General features: G+C 41.5%; 1 protein-coding gene across 1 annotated transcript in view; it reads left to right on the top strand.

Annotated features, from left to right (window-relative positions):
• Window positions 1-24687, top strand: part of SH2D4B (SH2 domain containing 4B) — a 354238-nt gene that overhangs the window by 240991 nt on the left and 88560 nt on the right. The window contains exon 3 of the mRNA XM_044299574.1: window positions 6325-6472. Coding sequence (XP_044155509.1) covers window positions 6325-6472 — 148 coding nt within the window. The remainder of the gene's footprint in view (window positions 1-6324; window positions 6473-24687) is intronic.

Here is a 24687-nt window from a genome sequence, read left to right as displayed (position 1 = left end):
TCCCCCACTCCCATTCGTCCCACATCCTCCCCCTCCCACACACCCTCCTCTGTGTCTATTCCTTGCTCACACTCTTCCTACCCCAAAGAGAGCAGCCTGGAGGAGCCCACCCCCCCTGGAGTGGACACCTCCTGCGCTTCTGCTACTACCTCAATGGTTAGGTGTGTCACCTTGAACGTTAAGTGTGTGGGCTCTAATCCAAGAGGCATCTGGTTATATGGTGGTCATATGGGCAGATGTGGCCTTCCTTCAGGAGACCCAGTTCGACCAGACAGGATGCTTTGGCTTCTCCAAACATTACTACCCACACGCCTTCTCAGCCCATCATAGTCGTCGAAAGGCAGGTGTTGCCATATTGTTGTCAGCCTCCTTTACCATTTCAATGTCCTCCTCCCATATAGACGCCGCGGGTCGCTATGTCATTCTGGAAGGGATTTACCAGGGTCGCCCTGTCGTACTCTGTAATGTGTATGCCCCCAACACCTCCCAACTTCTGTTAGTGTGTTGGGTTATACTCAAACTCCAAGGTCTGCCTCTAGCTGCGTGGATCCTGGGGGGGATTTTAATATGCTTTTCTCTGAGAATGCGGACTGGTTGTCCCTTCTCTCCACCCCCCCCCCCCGCCCTCGTCCCAGTGCCGGCTGGCTAGGAACTTTTGTAGCGTGACCAGGCGTTTTGCCCTCTATGACCTATAGAGGGTGGATAACTCCTTGGGTAGAATGTTTACCTTCTCCCCTTCCCCCCCTCCCCATAAATTGCACATCCGGATAGATAACTTTTTTGGCAATGCTCTGACTTTGAAGATGATGCACAATGTTACCATTGGTCTTATCTCATGGTCAGACCACACCCCCGTTACCCTCACCCACACTTCTCAACCTGTACCACAACACACTTAGCATTGGCGCCTAAATGATTCCCTACTGAAATCACCGCTCACCCGTGCAGACGTTGGGGGATATATCCGCACGTTCTTAATCGAAAACACTGGCTCGGCTGTGCTCTGGGAAGCCCATAAGGTGGTAGTTCAGGGCCAATGTATTGCACTAGCCTCGCGACTTCAAAAGACAGAACACTCTGGGTTCGGGAACTTACGGCACAAATTACTTCACTACAAACCCAACTAAGCCATAGGCAGTGTCTTTCCCTTCTCCGGGAGCTTGTGGAGGCCCGAGCTAAACTAAAAGATGCCTCCATGCATACTGTGGAACACATGCTGCTTTACTCCAAGCCGTGATATTACGAAAAAGGAAATAAAGCCCATACTATCTTGGCCCGTCAATTATGGGATGCTGCCTCCAAACATGCTCCCAAGGCGTTAAAAGACACAGTTGGCTATCCCCAATACCACCCTGACGCGATTTTCTGATGCTTCGTGATTATTACTCTAAATTGTATAACACTCGCACCCACCCACCCTACCCCGCATACGGAATTACTTATCCTCTTGCAAATTGCCCAAGCTTTCTCCGAAGGCCCCATATCAGCCAAGGAAATCAGTGTGGTGATTAAAACTCTCCCCCTAGACAAAACTCTGGGACCTGGCAGGTTCACAGACCTGTACTACAAAACGTTTGAATCAGAACTCTCTCTCCATCTCCTGGCCTTACTTAACTCATTTCTACTGGGTTCTCCAATCCTGCCGTCTATGCTGTCATCCCATATTGTAGTCATCCACAAGACGGATAAAGACCCTCAGGACTGCACTAACTATAGACCGATTGCCCTTCTTAACGCAGACCTGAAAATTTTCTCACCGTATTCGCCTAAATGTGTGGCTCCCCAGCCTGGTCCACAAGGACCAAGTGGGGTTTATTCCCTATCGACAAGGCAGAGATGACACTCACCGGGTTGTTGACCTGATTAATGTGGCGACGCGCACCTCAACCCCCACAGTTTTTTTGAGCCTTGACGCAGAAAAGGCCGTCGACTGACTCGATTTTGTCCTTCTTATTCGAAACCCTCCAAACCATCGATATCGCAGGTCCCTTTCTGCCAGCCATCCTCAGCCTCTACTCTGCCCCTTCGGCACTTGTCAAGTTACCATTCAGCTCCTCTATTCCATTCAATATTTCTAATGGTACACATCAGGGCTGCCCGCTCTCAACACTTATTTTTGCATTGTGTATCGAACCCCTTGCAGCACACAAACGACTGAACCCCGACATTCAGGGACTTAAAGTACGAGACAGGGAATTTAAGATCTCCCTTTAGGCGGACGATGTCCTCCTCACCCTGACCAATCCCCACATTACACTACCAAACCTACAAAAAGCCTTAACTCACTACAGCAACCTTTCAGGATACAAGGTTAATGCTTCTAAGTCAGAAGCCCTACCTATCCTTATACCCACCTGTGATCTAACATTGCTCCAGAGCAATTTCTCTGATCAATAGTCAGACACCACGCTGAAGTACCTAGGGATTCATATTACTCCTACGTACGCCTCATTGTAGTCCAGTAAGTTCCGTCCCCTCTTTCAGGAACCTAAGTCCCTCCTCACAAAATGGAAACCCCAATACATATCATTGCTAGGCCGCATAGTAGCGGTGAAGATGTCCCTCCTCCCAAAATTGCTTTATTACTTTGAGACGCTCCCAGTACAAATCCCTATTTGAGAACTATGCCTCCTCCAACAGGCCATTCTCGACTATATGTGGCAATGTAAACGTCACCGCATCCCCCTAAGGTTATGTTCGCAGCCACAGATAGAGGCGGCCTATCGGTCCGTAATGTCATACACTATTACTAGGCTTCTCATTTGTGTTTCTTTTTGGGTGTCCCAACAGGCATACCACCAAATGGGTAGAAATTGAAAAACTCTGGATTGCTCCGGTTCATCCGAACACCCTGCTATGGCAGCGGGCCCCCGTAGCTCCCCACACTCCCCTCCTGGGGCCTATGGCCTTTACCTGCCACCAACAGTTTGCATTAGCTTCTCAGCACTCCTCTATGATCTCCCTTCTCTACAACCCAGCTATTCCCTCTAGCTTGATTGCCCCCATGGTCCGGGTCTGGTGGTCATTGGGTCTGTACCATCTGGCGGACATTGTAGACGCCTCTACTCTGACATTGAGGTCCTTTGCGCAACTTCAGGACCAATCGAAATTACTGGCGACTGAGGGACTCTACTACCTCCAGGTTCGTCACTAGGTGAGCACCACTTTTGGTTCACTTAAGATGTCACTTCCTACCCCATTTAAGCACTTATGCAGACTGGGCACAGGGACGAGAGGTCCGATCTCTCTAATCTACCGCCTTCTGGCCACAATTGCAGAGGGTGACACGTCACATCATGCTTACATGGAAAAATGGGCTACCACCCTTGGATCGTCCTCTTTCTCGCAGTGCCTGGCAGATTGTATGGAATAGGGCAGCCCAGTCATCTATTTGCACCATGTATAAGGAGACACAGTACAAGCTTCTAATGCACTGGTACCATAACCCTGCACTCCTACATTCCATAAACCCCACTGTTCCATCTGTCTGCTGGAAATATGATACATATTGAACAACGTGCTTGAACGACGTGGGTTCTATGTATCATATTTCCTGGACGTGCCCCAGTATCATCCCATTTTGGCGGGAGGAAAGGGAATGTGGCACATTCCCTTTTTTGATCCCCTGTACCGCTAGGCCCAATGGTCTACTTACTTATCCTGCCACCTTCGGGGTTGAACAAGTACTCCTCCAGGCTGTTTCTCTCACTATGTACTGCAGCCAAATCCTTGATCGTTAAATCCTGAAAGCAGACTACCCCCCCCCCCCCACCCCACTTAGTCCATGCTTATAGCCAGGGTCCGTGATTTCAGGTCCATGCACGGCGTCTCACGGCGTCCCTCAAAGCGAACTTGTCACCAAGATTCTGGGTATAGAGGTGAGGACATAGGTTGCTAGATGGCCGCTAGCACATCCGCAATATCCAGTCCCCATGCTTTTATTGTGTAAAAAAAAAATATTTGATACATATGCAAATTAACATACAAGAGTCATATCTTACTTGTGTGACCAGAGAAGAATCATATTTTCAAGCTCTGACTCATCTCAGCTTAATTTGCATATGTATCAAATCGGTTTTTATTCACAATAACAGCACACAGAGCTATGGGGACTGGATATTGCGAATGTGCTAGCGGCCCTCTAGCAACCCATGTCCGCAGCTCTATACGCAAAATCCTGATGACAGGTTCCCTTTAACAACACCATGGAACAATTCCAAACAATATGGCTACCCTGGGATACATACCTAGCATCCCCCATTTGGTCTCCCCCCCCCCCCACCCTACCATCCCCACTCTTACTCCCCCCTTACCTGTTCCTCTCCTTTTGTGTCTTGTCAGTTGTCTTATCCATAATCCTGAGTTTTACGTGCTACATCTTTGGATATAATTATGGGACCTGTACTACTACACGCGATTGCATTCATTGTGCGTGTTCCCATTTCGATGGTCTGCCAAATGACTCTGTATGAGCTATGCCGTACCATTTTATGTTTTTCCCTTTTCTTCCTTTCTGTATTATTAAAAATTTGCATGCTATGTGCTAATAAAAATCTACAGTATAAAAAAAAAAGAAAGGACAATTTGTTTAGCAAAAATAAAACTGTTATACAGCTTTGTGTATGAAAACATAAAACGTTATGGCTCTTGGAAGGCATGAGTAAAAAATGAAAAAATGATAAAATGTGTTATAGGAAGGCATTAATGCAGTGTGATGCAAAGCAAATAGGCAATAAATGTGGAGTAGTTTTTTTTTTTTTTTTCATAAATAGGCACAATGGAGGAGGTTAATCATCTCCCTATGCCAGGGCTGACCAACCTGCGGCTCTCCAGCTGTTGCAAAACTACAACTCCCAGCATGCCTAGACTGCTTACAGCTATCAGCCTACAGCAGGGCATGATGGGAAATGTAGTTTTACAACAGCTGGAGAGCCGCAGGTTGGCCAGCCCTGCCCTATGCCATGGTTTTGGTGTCAAAATGCCACAAAACATGGCTATGTGCCTTTTTAAACACCATTCTGGCTAAATCTGATCACAACTGGAGTTTCATGCCAGCCTTGCCAGTTTCCGAAAAGGGTGAGGTGGAATCATATGCCGTGGCACATTTATCATGATTCACAAAAAAAAATGGTGTAATTGATGACAGAATTCTATGCCACCTATATGTTCGAGTAGATTTCAGGCTGGCGTATTAGCTGCCAGAGAAGGTATTTAATATGACATTATAAATTAAATGCCTCCTCCAGCATAGCACATGCTGATCTTCATAATTCAGAGTCTATGACTTGAAATATGACTTTCCTGCTTGTCATGGAATTGGTCTTGGAAGTAGTTTGAAGGAATCTCTACCTATATACAGACATGCATTGGCAGAAATTCCCTTTTTGGATTTGTGGACACCAAAAAGAATGCCACATAGTATGCAGAGTCCTGTTGGGTAAGTGTATGCTAAAGGAACATCCTTTTGGCACAAGTTCAGTAGATTTACGTCTGGATATGGTAGCCATTGACTTTAACAGATAACCCTAATGTGGCTTTAGCGGAAAGGTGTAATTTGAATCTCATTGGTCCCAACACAAAATATATAACAAGGCCCACTAGCCTTGAGGAAGTCCTGCTGATTGGACAAATCAATTATGTAGCAGTCATGTCACAATTTACTGCTTTTACTACTTTTGCAGAATTGTGGCAAATCCATGGTATTTTGACACAATTTATTGGTTTTGACTCATAAATAAAAGCTCTTCTGATTACAATATTTTCCAGCCTACATGGCCCAGACAAAAAATGGTGACTTCTTCCAGACACAATTTAATTTAAGAGAGATAGTGAACCAAACAGTAATAGTGGCCTAGATGGTAATAGTACCCCTCACTAATGTGCTTCACACAGTAATATTGGTCCCTTAATGTCTCACTAAATTATAGTATCCCATGTTGATCCCACATGCAGGCAGCAGTAATACCCCTCTTAAGCACCTAAGTAACATAAGTGTAATTAAAAATAAGAAAAATAGTAGAAAAACAAAACAAAAAAAAAAACATTCTTCTCTTTGGCACCAAGAAGGCTAGCCCTACTTCTGCCCACAATCTATCTTTTGACCTCCTTGGTTATCCCATTTATGACTTCAACCTCTGCACCCTACAGTTGTACTTTTTCTTTAGCGGTCACTGAGTATGTGGCTTTGAACAAGACATTGTTGTACTTGCATATGTTTCTACACAATATATTTGGATCCATTGCCCAAACATGATGTGGACAAAGGTTTGATCTGGTTTGTTTGATTATTTATGTATTTAACAATGATATCATCATTTTACAAAGGAAGCAGAAAGAGGCAGAAATTAAAAAGAAGTTTCGAGATGCCATGGCCAAAGAAAAAGCAAGAATAGTTGCTGAAAAATGGAAAGTTGAGATTGAGGATCGAAAAGCAGCAAAATTAGTAGAGATGAGATTTCAGGAAGAATTAAAGGTAAGCATGATCTAATTTTATGGCAGTGTATCAATTCCATAGAATGAAGAATAATTTCAATTAAATCCACTAGCTATTAGAAAAAGTATTATTTTGTTACCTGTTGTAATAATATGATTTGGGTCCACCATTTTTATATTTTCCAATAGTTTTGGTACAGGAAATGCTAATTGCACTGTCTATAATTATATATGCACGTTGGCTGAATCATGTGATAGGCAGTATAAATTGACAATAGTAACTTATGCAGTTGCGCTATCCCTTGACCTTTAATAAATTACACTAAAAGGATATTGTTCCAGCTCAAGGACACTGACCAATCGCTGTTCCACACTGTGCCATGCTGGGATGTAAGTAGAAGTCTGCAGTTAACAATCTCTAAAATAAGAACTAATTTGCTCCCTGTAAACAGCTTTTCAAAACTAATGGAGTAGAACGTATATTCTTAATTAAAATCATAGATGTCAACATTTTACAGTAATTATTTCTATAAATGCAACAGAAAAAATATATTAAAGCCCATTTAAAATTGCAAGGTTTGACATTGTTGCACTTTCATCTGTATAATGGAAATTAAAATGGAATAATACAAAAAGTAGGTTGGCAAACGGTGCGTGCGTTGCATTCTTTCTGGTTACCTTTTGTCCAATTATATTGCAGAAATAGAGAGTATGTGTATTGTACATTACTTGTATTAATAAGTGATACAATTATGCCCCTGTATTTAAGAGTTATGCAGGTGGGTATGGGGAGGGGGAGAGTTGGCCAAGCCCTGAACTTGGCCGAATCTGTAAAGGTAAGTTTACTTACCAGCTTCCCTGAGCTGGCTCCCTCTTCTTCTCTTCCTGGCCTGAAATGCTCCGCTGGGCTCCCTGGCTGAAAACATTTGGTTTGGCTGCAGCCAATCATTGGCCACAGTGGTGACCGGCTCCCCTAACACCATGAAAAATGGTCAGATGATGCAAGGGAATCCGGTCATCGCCAGCAGCAATGTCAAACCATATAATTATAGTCAGGAAGTCCAATGGAGCATAAAAGGCCTGGGGCAGAAGAGTGGGGAGCCAGTGCTAGTAAGTTTCCTTTAAAGGTCCAGCCAAGTGTGGAGGGTTGTAAAAAAAAAAAAAAAAACATTCTTGCAAATGAGAGAATGGAGAAATGTTTCTGAGAACCTAACATGAATTTATACATAATACCTTCATGTCCATATGCTTCCTATACTAATGTTACCATTGCACATGCATTACAGTGTAATATTTAAATATATACTATGCATTCTGTAAAAATTGTTCCTAACATAAAGTGATTGACTTCAAATAGTATTATAACATGCTTGACCTTAGGATTCCATGTGAAAGCCCATGCCTACCAACTGACTCTCTGGAACTCTGGTGGGTACATCCAACCTTGTATTTTAATTTTGAATCCGTTTTCCCATCATGGCATTCTGTTACTCTAATTTACAAGTGTTTCAGAAATGCTGAAATATTCACATTAATTTCTATATAAAAGTTCTGCTCAGTAAGTAGATAAAGTGTTTTTTGATTATAAGAAATCTTCACTTTATTGCCATAAATGGGATACAGGCATATGTTTGCAAATTTAGAACTTGCTGCAGGGGAGAAAGGAGGGCACAGACATTGGGCACCAAAGCATCACCTTCAAAGCAACTGGTCTTCCCTGCTTTCCCTGCATGATCTAAATGGAGCAACACAATAAAATCAGTGCTGTGTTTTTGTTTTGGATATTGGCATGGTCATGGACACCTAGGCACCCACTTACATTGTATTTGGGAAGTCTCCAAACCCTTTCACTTTTTTTACATTTTGTTATGTTGCGGCCATGTGCTAAAATAAAAAAAAATAAAAAAACTACTTTTTGTTGCACCAATTTAGCTCTGCACAAATATCTTTCTTAATAATCTCTTAGCGGTTTGTACACCTTCAGTGGTGTTCAGCTATGGTATACAGTATTCAGTTGATAGAGCATGATTGAAAAATGTCTTACAGCTGGCAATTGCATGTCAGAGAATAAAAAATAAGTCACGATGAGGAAAAAAGTGCCTGTAGAACTCAGACACAAGATTATGTTTAGGCATAGATCTGGAGAAAGGAACAAACAAATTATTCTGGACTAAAAGTTCCCAAGAGCACTGTGGCCTCCAAAGTTCTTAAATGGAAGATGTTTGGAACAACCAGAACAACTGACCACCCCACCAAACTAAGTAATTTGAGAAGAAATACCTTGATAAGGGAGGTGACTAAGAACCCAATGGTCAGTCTGGGTGAGTTCTAAAAGGTCCTCTGTACAGATTGTAGAAATGTCCATAAGGTCAGCCATCACTGCAACACTTTACCAATCACGGCTTTATAGCAAAGTGATCAGAAAAAAAGAATCTTGTAATGATCAGTGGGTGCAAACACGCTGTCCCACGTGACCAACTTCCTCAGAGGGAGATGTCTAAGTGCACTGCTCGTTCTTCATGATATCTTTGATATGTGAGGATAGACTTTCCTGAGAAGTACACCAGGTTCTACCTCTGAGGAGGGCTGGAACACAAGGGAATGGAACCTGGGTGTGGACCCACTGGACTGACCTCTAGATGGCATGGTACACCCAGAGGGTGCTTGGAGGCCATATCAGGAAGTGGCAATCTAAGGTAAGAGTACAAGGTCCAAGGACAGGGCTGGCAGCAATATGGCATAGTCTGTAAATGAGGTCCAAGGTCAGGGCAGGTGGCAATATAGTGAGGTCCATAAATGAGGTACAAGGTCAGGCGGCAGACAGGCATAATCCGTTAAAAAAGATCCAAGGTCCGGTACACAGTAATAGTGAGAAACACTTTCACTAAACAAGAACTAGACTAGGCTATGAACCAAAGTTGCCTAGCTGCCTTTATGCAGAAGGATGCACCTTTAAATACATTCTGCAGACCAGCTATAGGCTGGAGAAGATAGGTGGTGTGCACGTGTTGCCTCACATAAGGAGGAGAGACATGTCCACACACATCCTATATGCATACAAAGAACTCTGAGCCAAAACCCAAGTGCTGCTCAGAGCCAGGAAGGATATTCTGGCGGCATAAGCACAAAAAACAGCTAAAAAACTCCGCTGCTCTCATCTATCAGCATGGTGTGCCGCAGCGAGGAGGAGTGAGGAAACCTGACGCCCATATCTGCATGTAGGGACAGAATCACAGGCACGGGAAGCCTGGTTAACACTTCTCCTCAGTAAAAGACACCTAAAAGCCTGACTAGAATTAGCAAAAAAGCACCTAAAGGACTCATATTGTGAGAAACAAGATTCTCTAGTCTGATAACACCAACATTCAACTTTTTTACCTCAATTTTAAGCATCATGTCTGGAGAAAGCTAGGCACTGCTAATCACCTGCTAGTCCAAATTATATACCATTCCTATAATTAAGCATGTTGGGGGCAGGGTCATGCTGTGAGGATTTTTTCCAGTGGATGGGGCAAGTCAGGATTCAGGGCAAGGTGAATGGAACAAAGTACAAACCGGATTCCAAAAAAGTTGGGACACTATACAAATCGTGAATAAAAACTGAATGCAATGATGTGGAGGTGCCAACTTCTAATATTTTATTCAGAACAGAACATAAATCACGGAACAAAAGTTTAAACCGAGAAAATTTACAATTTTAAGGGAAAAATATGTTGAATCAGAGTTTCATGGTGTCAACAAATCCCCAAAAAGTTGGGACAAGGCCATTTTCACCACTGTGTGGCATCTCCCCTTCTTCTTACAACACTCAACAGACGTCTGGGGACCGAGGAGACCAGTTTCTCAAGTTTAGAAATATCAATGCTCTCCCATTCTTGTCTTATACAGGCCTCTAACTGTTCAATCGTCTTGGGCCTTCTTTGTTGCACCTTCCTCTTTATGATGTGCCAAATGTTCTCTATAGGTGAAAGATCTGGACTGCAGACTGGCCATTTCAGTACCCGGATCCTTCTCCTACGCAGCCATGATGTTGTGATTGATGCAGAATGTGGTCTGGCATTATCTTGTTGAAAAATGCAGGGTCTTCCCTGAAAGAGATGACGTCTGGGTGGGAGCACATGTTGTTCTAGAACCTGAATATATTTTTCTGCATTGATGGTGCCTTTCCAGACATGCAAGCTGCCCATGCCACGCACACTCATGCAACCCCATACCATCAGAGATGCAGGCTTTTGAACTGAGCGTTGATAACAACTTGGGTTGTCCTTGTCCTCTTTGGTCCGGATGACATGGCGTCCCAGATTTCCAAAAAGAACTTTGAATCGTGACTCGTCTGACCACAGAACAGTCTTCCATTTTGCCACACTCCATTTTAAATGATCCCTGGCCCAGTGAAAACGCCTAAGCTTGTGGATCTTGCTTAGAAACGGCTTCTTCCTTGCACTCTAGAGTTTCAGCTGGCAACGGCGGATGGCACGGTGGATTGTGTTCACTGAAAATGGTTTCTGGAAGTATTCCTGAGCCCATTCTGTGATTTACTTTACAGTAGCATTCCTGTTTGTGGTGCAGTGACGTTTAAGGGCCCGGAGATCACGGGCATCCAGTATGGTTTTACGGCCTTGACCCTTGCGCACAGAGATTGTTCCAGATTCTTTGAATCTTCGGATGATGTTATGCACAGTTGATGATGATAGATGCAAAGTTATTGCAATTTTTCGCTAGGTAACACCTTTCTGATATTGCTCCACTATCTTTCTGCGCAACATTGTGGGAATTGGTGATCCTCTACCCATCTTGGCTTCTGAGAGACACTGCCACTCTGAGAAGCTCTTTTTATACCCAATCATGTTGCCAATTGACCTAATTAGTGTTAATTGGTCTTCCAGCTCTTCGTTATGCTCAAATTTACTTTTTCCAGCCTCTTATTGCTACTTGTCCCAACTTTTTGGGGATTTGTTGACACCGTGAAAATTTGATTCAATGTATTTTTCCTTTAAAATTATACATTTACTCGGATTAAACGTTTGATCTGTCATCTACGTTCTAATACAAATAAAATATTGACATTTGCCATCTCTGACATTTGCAGAGGGGCAGTAGATCCCCAAATTCAAGAGTGCAATCTATGTAGCAACATACCCAAGAAGACTGGAGGCTATAATTGCTGCCAATGGTGCTTTGTACTGAATAAAGGAGTTAGTTTTAACTTTTTTTAAAATTGGCAAAAATTTCGAGCATTCTGTTTTTACTTTGTCAATATGGGATAGTGAACGCAGGTTGATGAAAAAAACTTGTTTTTATTATTTTATTTAAGCACAAAATAAATTGTGGTAAAAAAAATCTGACATTCTGAGTGCACTGTATGTGACTCTTATGAAGCTTCTGTTACACATGCTGAACTTGGAAAACTACTTTTAACAATAAGCTATACTTATTCATATAAATTCTATATCTGGCTATGAAATTTTAAAACAAGTATGACATTGTTTATTATAATACATGTTTTATTTCTGGTAATTTTTTGACTAATATTGTATTAATATTTTTCTGTATTTTACTTATTGTATCTGCTAAAATTCATAATGTACTGAATACAATTCCCCAAGCTCTGTGCCTTCATTAACGATTCAAAGTCTAGAATTATATGCAGAACACTTAACAAGCGTGCTTTAACCATGCTAAAATATTTAACACTCCACAAATCTCCTTCTTAAAATGATGAGTGGACCATATTTAAAGTCGAGAAAGTGTAGTTTAAAAAATGTCAAGTCCATTAAAGAGCATTTACTTTCCAGACTTATGCAAATGATTTCCTCACTATCAACCAAATGAAAACTATTTGTTTCACTTTAGTAATTATAATGACATAATATTTGACAATATGATTTCAAAATACTTTAGCTCATAAAGAAGATTAAATAGGAAATTATTCTACAAATTTATTTTCTGCTACAGTAAATAAAATCCTACAGTAATCTGTAAAATCCCAAATTATTCTCCTACTTAATGTCTGTTGTTGGTAAGCTAGAGTGTTAGTTTTTCTACATAAAGACACATTCACATGATGGAAATTGCATAAGGATTTTAGTGTGTATTCCAAGTCTCAATTATGTCAAGGGAAAATCAGCATAGATATTCAATCAGTGCATATTTTTTTTCCAAGTGGATTTAAAAATCACATCATAAAAAAAAAATACATAAATGTCATATAGTGAAGTGAATGTGCAGTGAGCCCCTGAGGTGCTGATGCAGAGGGTAGGAGAAGTAATGGCCCTGATGAGGTGTTGTGTCAGTGTACTTCCTCAGGCTGCTGATCCCTGGAGATTGGTGCAGTGGGAAGGTAGTTTTTAGCTTGTGACATGTCTAGCAGCATAAAGTGCAGATTCTGGCACCAGATGAAGCAGTATGATGGCAGGTTGGATGGCAATTGATTGCTACTAGCCATGGTGGATATACGTGTCCTCTGTAATTAGGCTTGATGTTAGTTTGGCCTGCTGACAATTTAGGTGATGGATGTCTGAGCTGCAGTCCATCACCTTGCAGCAGTGTCTGTAAAGCTGTATTCCGCTGATCACTCTGTTATTTTGTCACATTGGTGCTTTCTAGAAGCAGTATTCTATTATTTGCTTATCTCTCTAGAGTGTTGGTCTCACAGGAGGATAATATCTGGTTCCAAGGAGTAAGAGCTTTGACATGAAATTCCTCTCCTTTCTCCAGCTCAACTGGAAATCTCCATCTTGGCATGAAGCAGAACTAGCCCACTCCTACCAAGAGAGGAGAAACAGGGTGGTTATCCATTGCCAACTATACCTCTTCCTAATGGACTAGACAGCCAAAACTATTTGCAGATACACCCAGATCTGGGGTACTGCAAATGACACGTGGAATCTTTAACACATATACCTCACTGTTTATCCCCATTGAATAAGGTTAATTTGTGTGAATTTCTGCCATGCATTTCAAGATGGATATTTCCACCTGAAAAAAAAAGATAATACCAGAAGTATAAAGAAACCCATGTGTGTAAGCATAGTATGATCCATACCTTATTTTTATGACCCTGATCTTAGTTCACTGATTATCCTTGGGTTGTGGGCATGCCTGATGGTTGTACAGTACTTGTACAGAACAACATCCCCATCTGATCACTCCTTGCTTCCCTTAACATTTGAACTGCAATAAAAAGGTCAGCTCTGCTCATAACTATGTCCTTGTTTCTTGTCTACTATGCATACATAATGCAGTTTTTTTTGTTTTGTTTTTTGAGAGTCTTTAGAGGTGGCTTGGCTGGTAACTTTTTTTCACATGTACTCGATACAAGTTTTAGAACTTTGCTACAATCAATGGAGATTGTTACAGTAACATGCAATCATAAAACATATGCATAACTTATTTAGTCAAATACTCGCTAATAAAATATAAGATAAGAATATCCCATAAAGTGTAACTGCCATTAAATGTTTATTTGTGAAATGTATAGGGGCAGTGATATTGACCATTTTTGTATTCTACTTAAATTACTGAAATCATACATTTCTATTAGAAAAATAGCTGTAAAGTGGCCCATTTTAAGCCTTAGCAACGCTCCTCTGTCTTCTGTTTACATAACAGTGGAGACTTGCTCAACGTTGACTGTGTTATGTAAACAGAAGACAGAGGTGCATTGCTAAGGCTCAAAATGGGCAACTTTACAGCTATTTTTTCTAATATACATGTATGATTTAAGTAAAGTATATTACAAAAATTGTCAGTATCACTTGAAATAACACAAAAAATAAAATGGCTGTTACACTTTAAGTGTATCTCTGTCAAGCATAGAGTAGTACAACAATAAACTAGAGAAGTATAGTATCCATGTGTAAATTTAAAAGAAAACAGTCAACTAAATCACTAAATAAATGAGCAGTAAAACAAAAAAAAAAAAACCTGAGAAGAACTTGCTTTGATCAAATGGGGTTGCTTTCTGGGTTGAAATAAAGATGTCACAGTGCTGGTTCAACCATCTTTACTTCATCACTTAATGCTGTCTCCTAGACCACCAGACCAACTTCCTACAGCAGAAACTAGATGGCAAACAGTTTAATGAGCTTGCATTTTATGTGTTTGCATGTGTCAAACTACAACTACATCTGGATGAACCTTTTCTGTATCATATAACCTTAGAATCACTAGTGTAAGAATGTATTTTACCAGGAGGTCATCTTGCATGACAAGTATTTTTGGCACCAAGTAAAGCATGCAAAATTGATTTTACTAGCTACAACTTAATCTACAGCTAGAACTTTAGTAACCATATGTAGATCCTTCTGCATTGGCTGTTGAAAATATTTGCACTCAAGTATAGTATAAAGTGGCATTGTTGTCCTCTGTAATATAGTGTACCAAAGGCATATACCGTTCCAATTCCATCTAATATTCTGTGAGGTTGATCTGGTGGAAAGCAAAAAACTAAAGAAAAAAGAAAAAAACAAATGAGGTAGAAGCCATTTCTCTTCTTATCTTACGAAAAGTTCCTTTCAGACTTCAAATCTGGCAATTAGAATTACTCACTGGAACCATGACCTTTTTCCAAAAATTTTGTAACTATAACTTGTAATATTTATTATACTCAAAAAATGCATTCAGGCTCCAATTGAACTCTTTTAGTAAGTTCTCAATCATCAGCTCTTCTGGTAGAGTTCAATACTCTCACTGCTCTCACAATAAAGATCACTGTGCTACACTGTATGCATAGCTCCCATTCACTACTGTGGGAGTTACGGAAACAATGTAACTCAATATGGGACATCCCCTATGACGCTTCTTGAGGTTTAAATTGTTTATCACTGGAAAATTAACCTACTTAAAACTTCACTTTTATATTAGGTATTTTCTAAAATAAGTCCCACAAATAGATAAATGTTGTAGATGACTACAATTAAATATCTGGCAAATAAACTGCCATTTATAGGTACATAGCACCCACCCCCCTTTTCCTATCTTCTTCTTAGAAAAGGGGTAAAAATATTGCTTAAACCTTTGGAATCTATTTCCACAGACAAATGGAATTACACAGAACCTCAATGATTTTTCATTTTATAATGAAATTTGTATAATAATGTATCTTTCAACACTGAATTTTTATAACCACTCATGGTTTGATGTATTTCCTTCAGGCTGATGTGGTGAATCTGGGTCTTAGGCTGTGTTTGATGAAGATTCCTTTTGGATCCGTGGACCTTAGTTGTAGATTTGTCTGTGGAAATAGATTCCAAAGGTTTAAGCAATATTTTTACCCCTTTTCTAAGAAGAAGATAGGAAAAGGGGGGTGGGAGATATGTCCCTATTAGTTTTATTAAGCCCTGCCTGGAAGCGGAGAGGTCTCCCGCCTAAATGCGGAAGAATCACCCCCTAGAAAGGGACCCCACTTATCGGTGGCTGACCCTGGTAATTCTTGCCCTATAATGATAACTCCCAGTGCCTGTATTCCAGATACTCCATCTAGTATAGTCCCAATGCGTTTCCTCTGTCAATAGTGATATTGGCAGATTCATCAGGGAATAAAAAAATGAAAATACAGCTTGATAGCTCTAGCTGATGCTCCGACTGATGATGTGCAGTCCAGGGCGATATCTGGAACCTGCTCCCTAATATACCCATTATAATCAAATAAAGTTAATACATGTGTGTAACTTACATTCGTCCATAGCGTGCGTTCCACCACCATGAAGCGGAGCCGGAAACTTATCACCGTGGATCTGTAAGCCGTGTACCGGGGTGGGCTCCCCAGAATACAGCAAAGTCACAGACAAGGAAAGCGACACTGACACCAGCTTAATATGCAAGAACAGAAAACTTTACTTAAACAACAAGTAAAAACATAAGCATCACCAAAGCAATACTAACATGCATAGAAATGCTATATCCCGGACCCACAGTCAATGTCCCTGCCCACTGGAAAGGCCTAGCCGATGGCGGACACAGCAGAGCCTGCAAGTCGTGCTGTGCCGCTACAGAGGATACCCCTAGCCAGTGGCAAATGCAGCAGAGCCTGCAAGTCAATAACTGCACTGCAGTCCAGTACAGTACAGCCTAGCAAAATGATATAAATCCTAACTGACTAACTAATGCAAGGCCTAGGCTAGTCTCTGTAACTTCAGGTGCCACACAATATATTGCAATCAGTAACCAGGTGTAATGACCTGTGTCCGTTCTGGGCCCGAGAATGCAGCCTACCAGAGATGGCCACCAACTTCTCAGCAACCGTGCAGCCTTACTTGATAGTGAGGCCTTCTGTCCACACACTGGACTGGTCTTCCTGGGACAACCTCTCTTTCAAAAGAGCTGGATACAGAAAGGATATAACAGCTACTCTCCTTCTTTTGAGTGTCCATTAACTGCCGGACATCTGCAAGCCAGGATGGAATCGGATTCAGTCCCTCACAGAACAATCCTTCCACCATGCAAGATCAACACTTCCTGGTTTACTCACCGGCAGCAGCATGAGTCATCATCTGTTTTACATATTCAAATCTCAGAGTGTGCTGGCTGTAGCTGCAAAACAGTGGCCTCTAGTGCCCGGAATGCCAAATGACAGTTTAAGTACAGACATTATGCATAAATAGCTGTTTCACAATCTCACAGATCTGTGTCTGGAAATGCGTCCAACGGAAATACGTATGTGGATTGACAGCGGTCAAACGCAGGTGGAACGCATACATATGCGCAGGCGCTTAGAGATATATTCAGCGCCTGCATGGTTCATTTGAAAAATATTCTATGTAGCTCCCTGGCGCTTGCGGGAGCCACTTGTGATATTGATAAACTTACTGAATAATCACTGTCTTTTAACATTCACTTTGGTATAATTATAATTTATAGTTCATAAACCATGTTGAAGTCAATTTTAATGATTATAGATATATTTAAAAAAACACTTGAAGCCAAAAATATTAGGAGGGTAAATAATACTATATTAGGGTATATTAGAATGGGATCAGCGGTCTTTTAAAAGGGGAACCAGGTGAATAGAGAGATAGGGCATATATTGATTTTTAGACACTAATAGCCTTATCTAGATGCCCTTCTTCACTTATGACTTGATTAATATTGTTCAACCTTTTTCGGTCTGATACATTTACTTTCTGTCAGGTCTAGATGTAATTTATACACAATGTACATTACTCACAGGTATATGGATATAGCGAACAATCATATAAAACATCCAAAGATAACACCTCATTGAGGCTTAGTGGGCTCACCGTTTTTAGTCTGTGAGTCCACTCTGCCTCCTTTTTAATATTTTTATATTTAAATCTTCTCCGCTTGGTGAGGGACGTACAACTTCAATTACACAGAACCTCAATGATTTTTCATTTTCTTCATGGAAGTGCTGTATATGTCTGGAGATAGTTGTGTCTCTTATGTCTTATATCTCCTAAATGATCCACAATCCTTCTTCTTTGCTCCCTTTTAGTTTTCCCCACATACTGGAGTCTCCACATACATGTACACAAGTACACAAGTGCACGACTCCTGTTGTTTTACAATTTTAAAAGTCTCTGATGGTATATGTTTTATTAGTTGTGTTACTAGTGAAAGTTTTGGTTTGGCAGATGTGTAGGCAGGCTATGCAGGATCCATATTTGAAAGTGCCAAGAGGTCTTCTATCCAACCAGGTGCCTGATTTTTTTATAGGTGAATAGTGGCTATGGACCAACCTGTCTCCTAGTGATCTACCTCTTCTGTACATTATGGCCGGATACGCGGAGAGGATATCCTTCACGTCAGGATCTATACGTAACATTTCCCAATATTTTTGTAAAATGTCTCTTACTTCCCTATTACAATTATCAAAGGTTCCCACTATTCGAAGCATAGGGTCTATTTTCTGCTTCCTCACTTTATTAGAGGACAGTAAATCTGTTCTATCAGCATTCAAAGCAGATTTAAAAGCTGTATGTAAGGATCGGTCTGGGTACCCCCTCTGCTTAAATCTAATTTCAAATCCCTGGCCTGATTATAAAAATAATTTTTGGTAGTACAGTTTCTGCGGATTCGAAGGTACTGCCCCTTTGGAATACCACATTTTATGTTAAAGGGGTGATGACTTTCCCATCTTAGCAAATTATTGGCTGCTGTAGGTTTCCTATAGGTTTTTGATTTAATAATACCATCAGTCAGAGTAATGTACAGATCCAAAAAGGCCAGACCTTGGTCGCTTATCTAAGAAGTAAAGTGCATGCCAATCTTATTGCTGCTTAGTTCAGCCAGAAAAGCAGAGAATAGTTTTATGGAGCTGCCCCAGAATATCAATATATCATCGATATAGCGGCCCCAGAAAACTACACTCGACGTCCAAACACTCACCACCGCATCCTCCCACTAGCCCAGGAACAAATTAGCATATGTGGGGGCACAAGCGTTCCCCAGTGCTGTGCCCCTGAGCTGGTGGAAGAATTTAGCGTCAAAGAGATAATAATTGTTTCGCAGGACGAATTCCATAAGTTTGAGTACAAATCGATTGTGCGCTGTACATTGAGTTGCCCTACTTTTCAAGAAATGATTCACCGCACACAGGCCCAAATCGTGAGGAATGTTACTATAGAGCGCTTCTACATCTATGGATGCCAATAAAGCACCCTCTTCAAGATGTAGTCCGTCAATTTTAGTTAATAGGAGAAGTATCTCTAATGTATAACGGAAGTGCCGTAACGAATGTTCTCAAAATCTTATCAATATATATGCCTACATTCTGTGTTAGGGAATTAATCCCTGCCACTATTGGGCGGCCCTTAAGACGGGCAAGACCCTTATGGATTTCGGGTATAGTATAAAATGTTGGAATCTGTGGGTGAGGTCTTAACATAAATTTTATCTCATCACTAGACACTAGTTTTTCTTCAAAGGCCTCCAGAAGTAAAACTTCCAGATCAGTATAAAAATTCAGTGTAGGGTCCATCCTAAGTATATTATTTAAAAAATTGTCATTGGATACATTCTGGCACTTAATTTGTTTTTGTTCTAGTCTATCTAGTTCCTTGGTGACTATATTGAGAAAAAGATCTACTGTATTTGTCTCCATTTGAGGGGGAATTTAATACTTTTTGGTTTTAGATTGGTGAAAGGACCCTCCCCAAGTCTCCTTTCCCCTTCTGAGAGGAGATCTGCCATTGTTTTAACCAAGGGAAGATCCTCCAATGGAACACCTAGTTTTACACTTTCCTCTAGATCATTTTGTTTAACTTACGGCAAAAAAGATGGATATTTTTGATCCAGGGGAAAGAGGTATATTTGGTAGTTGGTAAAAAGGATGTTCCCTTTGCAAGAACAGAGATTTCGGCCTCTGTAAAAAAAAAAAATTGGTGTTAAGTTGATGATCTGCCCTTTCTGGTTCTGATCTATTTTTCCTGTCTGGGGCGGTCCCTCAAATGATATGGGGTTCCCCCTGACTCGATGGTAAACCAGAGGATCCAGAAGGATATTGCTCCTCTGGATTTCTCTGGTCGTTTCTGGTTTGGTTTCCCCATCTTTGATTTCTGCTTCTAGATCTAGATTCTCTTGGCCCCTGTTGCCTCTATATCTAGGTCTCCCTCGAAATAAAAAAAAATCTGCTGATCTTTCTGTATCTGATGTTTCTATTTCTGATGAAGAGACTTATTTTATAATCAGTCTATCACTTATATGACTATAAGCTCGTTTGTAAATTACTTTCCTTTTTAGAAAAGTCAGGGTCATTTTTAAACTTGAGTGTTTGATCTATTAGTCCCTTCAATTTAGTTGAGGTTCTTTCTGGTGTAATTCTCTCTTCTGTGAGTAACAGTCTCATTAGATTGTGAGCTTTCTGTAAATGTCTGTTCCCATTTTGCCAGTGGATCCGGTGTTTGGGATCTTATTGCTGGTGTAATAAAGATACGCAGACCTTTAGGGACAATTTCTGCCTTAATATAATTCTCTAGAATTTAATGTTGTCTCTATAACATACATATAGTTCCTTGAATAGTGACTTTAAATTGCCCGGTGTATCATCTATCTCAATATTTTTGTCAGAAAAAACCTGTGATGCTTCAACAAGCCATTGATCCGTGTTAATGGGGCCTGTCAGAAAACTAGTCATCATAAATAAAGAGTTCACAGTAATAGTTAATGCATTTTGTGTAGGTGTATATCAACAGTTTATCACTGGAAAATTAACCTACCTAAAAAATTAACTTTTATATTAGGTATTTTCTAAAATAAGTCCCACAAATGGATGAATGTTGTAGATGACTGCAATTAAATATCTGGCAAATAAACAGCCATTTATAGGTACATAGCACCACATTCACCATATAATAATGTATCTTTCAACACAGAATATTTGTAACCACTCACGGTTTGATGTAGATTTCCTTCAGGCTGTTGTGGTGGATCTGGGTCTTAGGCCTTGTTTGATGAAGATTCCTTTTGGATCCGTGGACCTTAGTTGTCGATTTGTCTGCTGTAAATGGGATCCAAAGGTTTAAGCAATATTTGGACCCCTTTTTTAAGAAGAAGATAGGAAAATGGGGGTGGGAGAAATGTCCCTATTAGTTCTATAAGGCCCTGCCTGAAAGCGGAGAGGTCTCCCGCCTAAATGCGGAAGGATCACCCTCTAGAAAGCGACCCCACTTATCGGTGGTAGAGATCTTGCAAACTTAAAATTTTCCGTTCACAAACAGCGAACGCGATTTTCTGCAAATGTTCGCGAACGGGCGAACTGGGCGAACCGCCATTGACTTCAATAGGCAGGCGAATTTTTAAACCCACAGGGACTCTTTCTAGCCACAGTAGTGATGGAAAAGTTGTTTCAAGGGGACTAACACCTGGACTGTGGCATGCCGGAGGGGGATCCTTGGCAAAACTCCTATGGAAAATTACATAGTTGACGCAGAGTTGGATTTGAATCCATAAAGGGCATAAATCACTTAAGAATCCAATTATTTTTTTTGAACAACGTGGTTTAAAACATCCAGTGTGTGTATACGATCAGGTATGATGTATCGATCAGGTAGTGTAAGGGTTACGCCCGCTTCACAGACATTGACAGACCAAACTCCCCTTTTAATGCACCGCAAACAACCGCAAACAGTCCATTTGCCCAACAGCAAACTTCCCATTTGCACAAGGTTGGATACCAAGCTAGCCATGTCCCGTTGATGTCATTGAAGGTTTCTTCCTCCACCCAGCCACGTACAACACCAAGGGTCCCCGAAAGGTGAATTGAATTGATTTTTTGAACAGGGAGATGGTTAAAAAAACGCTGTCTCCCTCCTATTTGTTTGAATCCACGGTCATTGCGTCTGCACCGTGCAATTTACTGTCACACCCGATATGAGTGGTATTTTCTGTAGTACTATTCTCATCAGTGTAATCCCTGTTACATGACGTCCCCAATCTGGGGTCCATTTATTAAATTGATTTTTCGAACGGGAAGATGGTTAAAAAAACGCTGGCTCCCTCCCCTTTGTTTGAATCCACGCCACGGTCACTGCGTCTGCGCCGTGCAATTTACTGTCACACACGATATGAGTGGTATTTTCTGTAGTACTATTCTCATCAGTTTAATCCATGTTACGTCCCCTAACCGGGGACGTGTGTCGAATTGATTAATCATTGTCGAATTAACGACATCCTGAAATAATTTTGTTCTGAGCTCTGTACTTTCTTTGTATTGGAATTGATGGGGATTTTGTCAGCATTATTTCTAATAAGAAAAATCATAATAAAGTCTCTTAATAGTTTATTTTATGTATTAAAAACCCATACAACTTAAAAAAAATAATAATAATGTTTTTTCTATGAAAAATTATCCAGCCGATCGCTTTTAGTCTGATCATAATGAAGCAACGGCCTTATCTGGGGTGTGGTAACATTGCCAACACACCCATAGAGGTGATGATTGCTTCATTGTGATACGCAAGCCCCTTCACCACAACAAGGTACCGATCACGAAGGGAAATTGACACATGTATGTGCCTTTTTTTTGTTTTTGCAGCCACAGTGCAGCACTAGAGGCCAGAAAAATTAGGCATGTACATATGCCTGAAAAATTAGGTATTGTTGCAGAAACTGCTGTAGCAGCGGCCGGAAAAATTGATGTTTTCCAGGCAGAAAGGTGACTAAAGCATTGCGGCTTGAACCCTAGTTGGTGGCGGAGAAAGTCATCTGGTATGCAGACATTAAATACAGCAGCGTGGGGACCATTTTGAGGCCAAGGCATGTCATCAGGCCTTTTGTTAGTCAAACGTATCCCCCACTGTCAGTCCCTTCGGGATCCATGCCTCATTCATCTTAATGAAGGTGAGGTAATCAACACTTTTGTGACCGAGGCGACTTCTTTTGTCAGTGACAATACCTCCTGCTGCACTGAAGGTCCTTTCTGACAGGACACTTGAAGCGGGGCAAGCCAGAAGTTCTATCGCAAACTGGGATAGTTCAGGCCACATGTCAAGCCTGCACACCCAGTAGTCAAGGGGTTCATTGCTCCTCAGAGTGTCGATATCTGCAGTTAAGGCGAGGTAGTCTGCTACCTGTCGGTCGAGTCGTTCTCTAAGGCTGGATCCCGAAGGGCTGTGGCGATGTGTAGGACTGAAAAAGCTCTGCATGTCCTCCATCAACAACACATCTGTAAAGCGTCCTGTTCTTGCCGCCGTGGTTGTGGTAGGAGGATTACTTTCACCTCTTCCCCTGTTGTGCTGTGACATCCCCCTTATAAGCTGTGTAAAGCATATTTTTTATGCTGCATCCTTTCTGACTTCCGGTAATTTGGTAACATTTCCGCCACTTTCTGCTTATACCGGGGGTCTAGTAGTGTGGCCACCCAGTACAGGTTGTTCTCCTTCATCCCTTTTATACGAGGGTCCCTCAACAGACATGACAGCATGAAAGACCTCATTTGCACAAGGTTGGATGCCGAGCTACTCATTTCCCGTTCCTCCTCCTCACTGATGTAATTGATGGTCAGTTCTTCCCCCCAGCCACGTACAAGACCACAGGTCCCAGATAGGTGACAACAACGAGCACCCTGGGATGCCTGCTGTGGTTGGTCTTCCTCCTCCTCAAAGCCACATTCCTCCTCTGACTCCTCTTCCTCATACTCCTCTTCCAGCGTTGCCGCAGGTCCGGCAAGCAATGATGACAAGGCTGTTTCTGGTGGTGATGGTGATCACAACTCTTCCTCCTCACACTCATCTAAAGCCTGATCCAGCACTCTTCGCAGGGCACACTCCAGGAAGAAGACAAATGGGATGAGGTCGCTGATGGTGCCTTCGGTGCGACTGACTAGGTTTGTCACCTCTTCAAAAGGACGCATAAGCCTACAGGCATTGCGCATAAGCGTCCAGTAACGTGGCAAAAAAATTCCCAGCTCCGCAGAGGATGTCCTAGCACCCCGGTCATACAAATACTCGTTAACGACTTTTTCTTGTTGGAGCAGGCGGTCAGACATTAGGAGTGTTGAATTCCAACGTGTCGGGCTGTCGCAAATCAAGCGCCTCACTGGCATGTTGTTTCGGCTCTGAATGTCTGAAAAGTGTGCCATGTCCGTGTAGGAACGTCTGAAATGACCACACACCTTCCTGGACTGCTTGAGGACTTGAGGAGTGAATGACACCCTGTAACGGTATGAGTGGAGGCCTAGCCACTAGCCAGTGGCCACAATACAGTATGTGGGCCTGACACACACGGGCTTGCAATTTGCAAATGTGATTATATCACAGAAAAAAAATTAATATAATTTTTTTATCAGCAAGGTATTTGAGTGAATGTCACACTGTAATGATATGAGTGGAGGCCTAGCCAGTGGCCACAATACAGTCTGTGTGGGCTTGACACACACGGGCTTGCAATTTGCAAATGTGATTATATCACAGAAAAATGTTAAATATAATTTTTTTTATCTGTAAGGTATTTGAGTGAATGTCACCCTGTAACGGTATGAGTGGAGGCCTAGCCACTAGCCAGTGGCCACAATACAGTCTGTGTGGGCCTGACACACATGGGCTTGCAAATGTGATTATGTCACAGAAAAATATAAAATAGATTTTTTTTTTATCTGCAAGGTATTTTCTGTCACACCCTGTATGAATGGTGTGCACGTGCTGTCTGTGACTGAGCCTGCAGCCTCTCACACACGGGCAGGCAACTGCAATATATATATATATATATATATATATATATATATATATTCAAAAAAATAGCACACTGATGTACCAGCCCTGAAAGGACTTTTTGGGGTGCTGTCAGGACGCTGTCCTT

The sequence above is a fragment of the Bufo gargarizans genome, chromosome 6 (genome assembly GCF_014858855.1).
Source record: "Bufo gargarizans isolate SCDJY-AF-19 chromosome 6, ASM1485885v1, whole genome shotgun sequence".
Classification (NCBI taxonomy): domain Eukaryota; kingdom Metazoa; phylum Chordata; class Amphibia; order Anura; family Bufonidae; genus Bufo; species Bufo gargarizans.
Note: the sequence above shows the minus strand (reverse complement) of the source record. Positions and strands in the feature narration are given on the sequence as shown.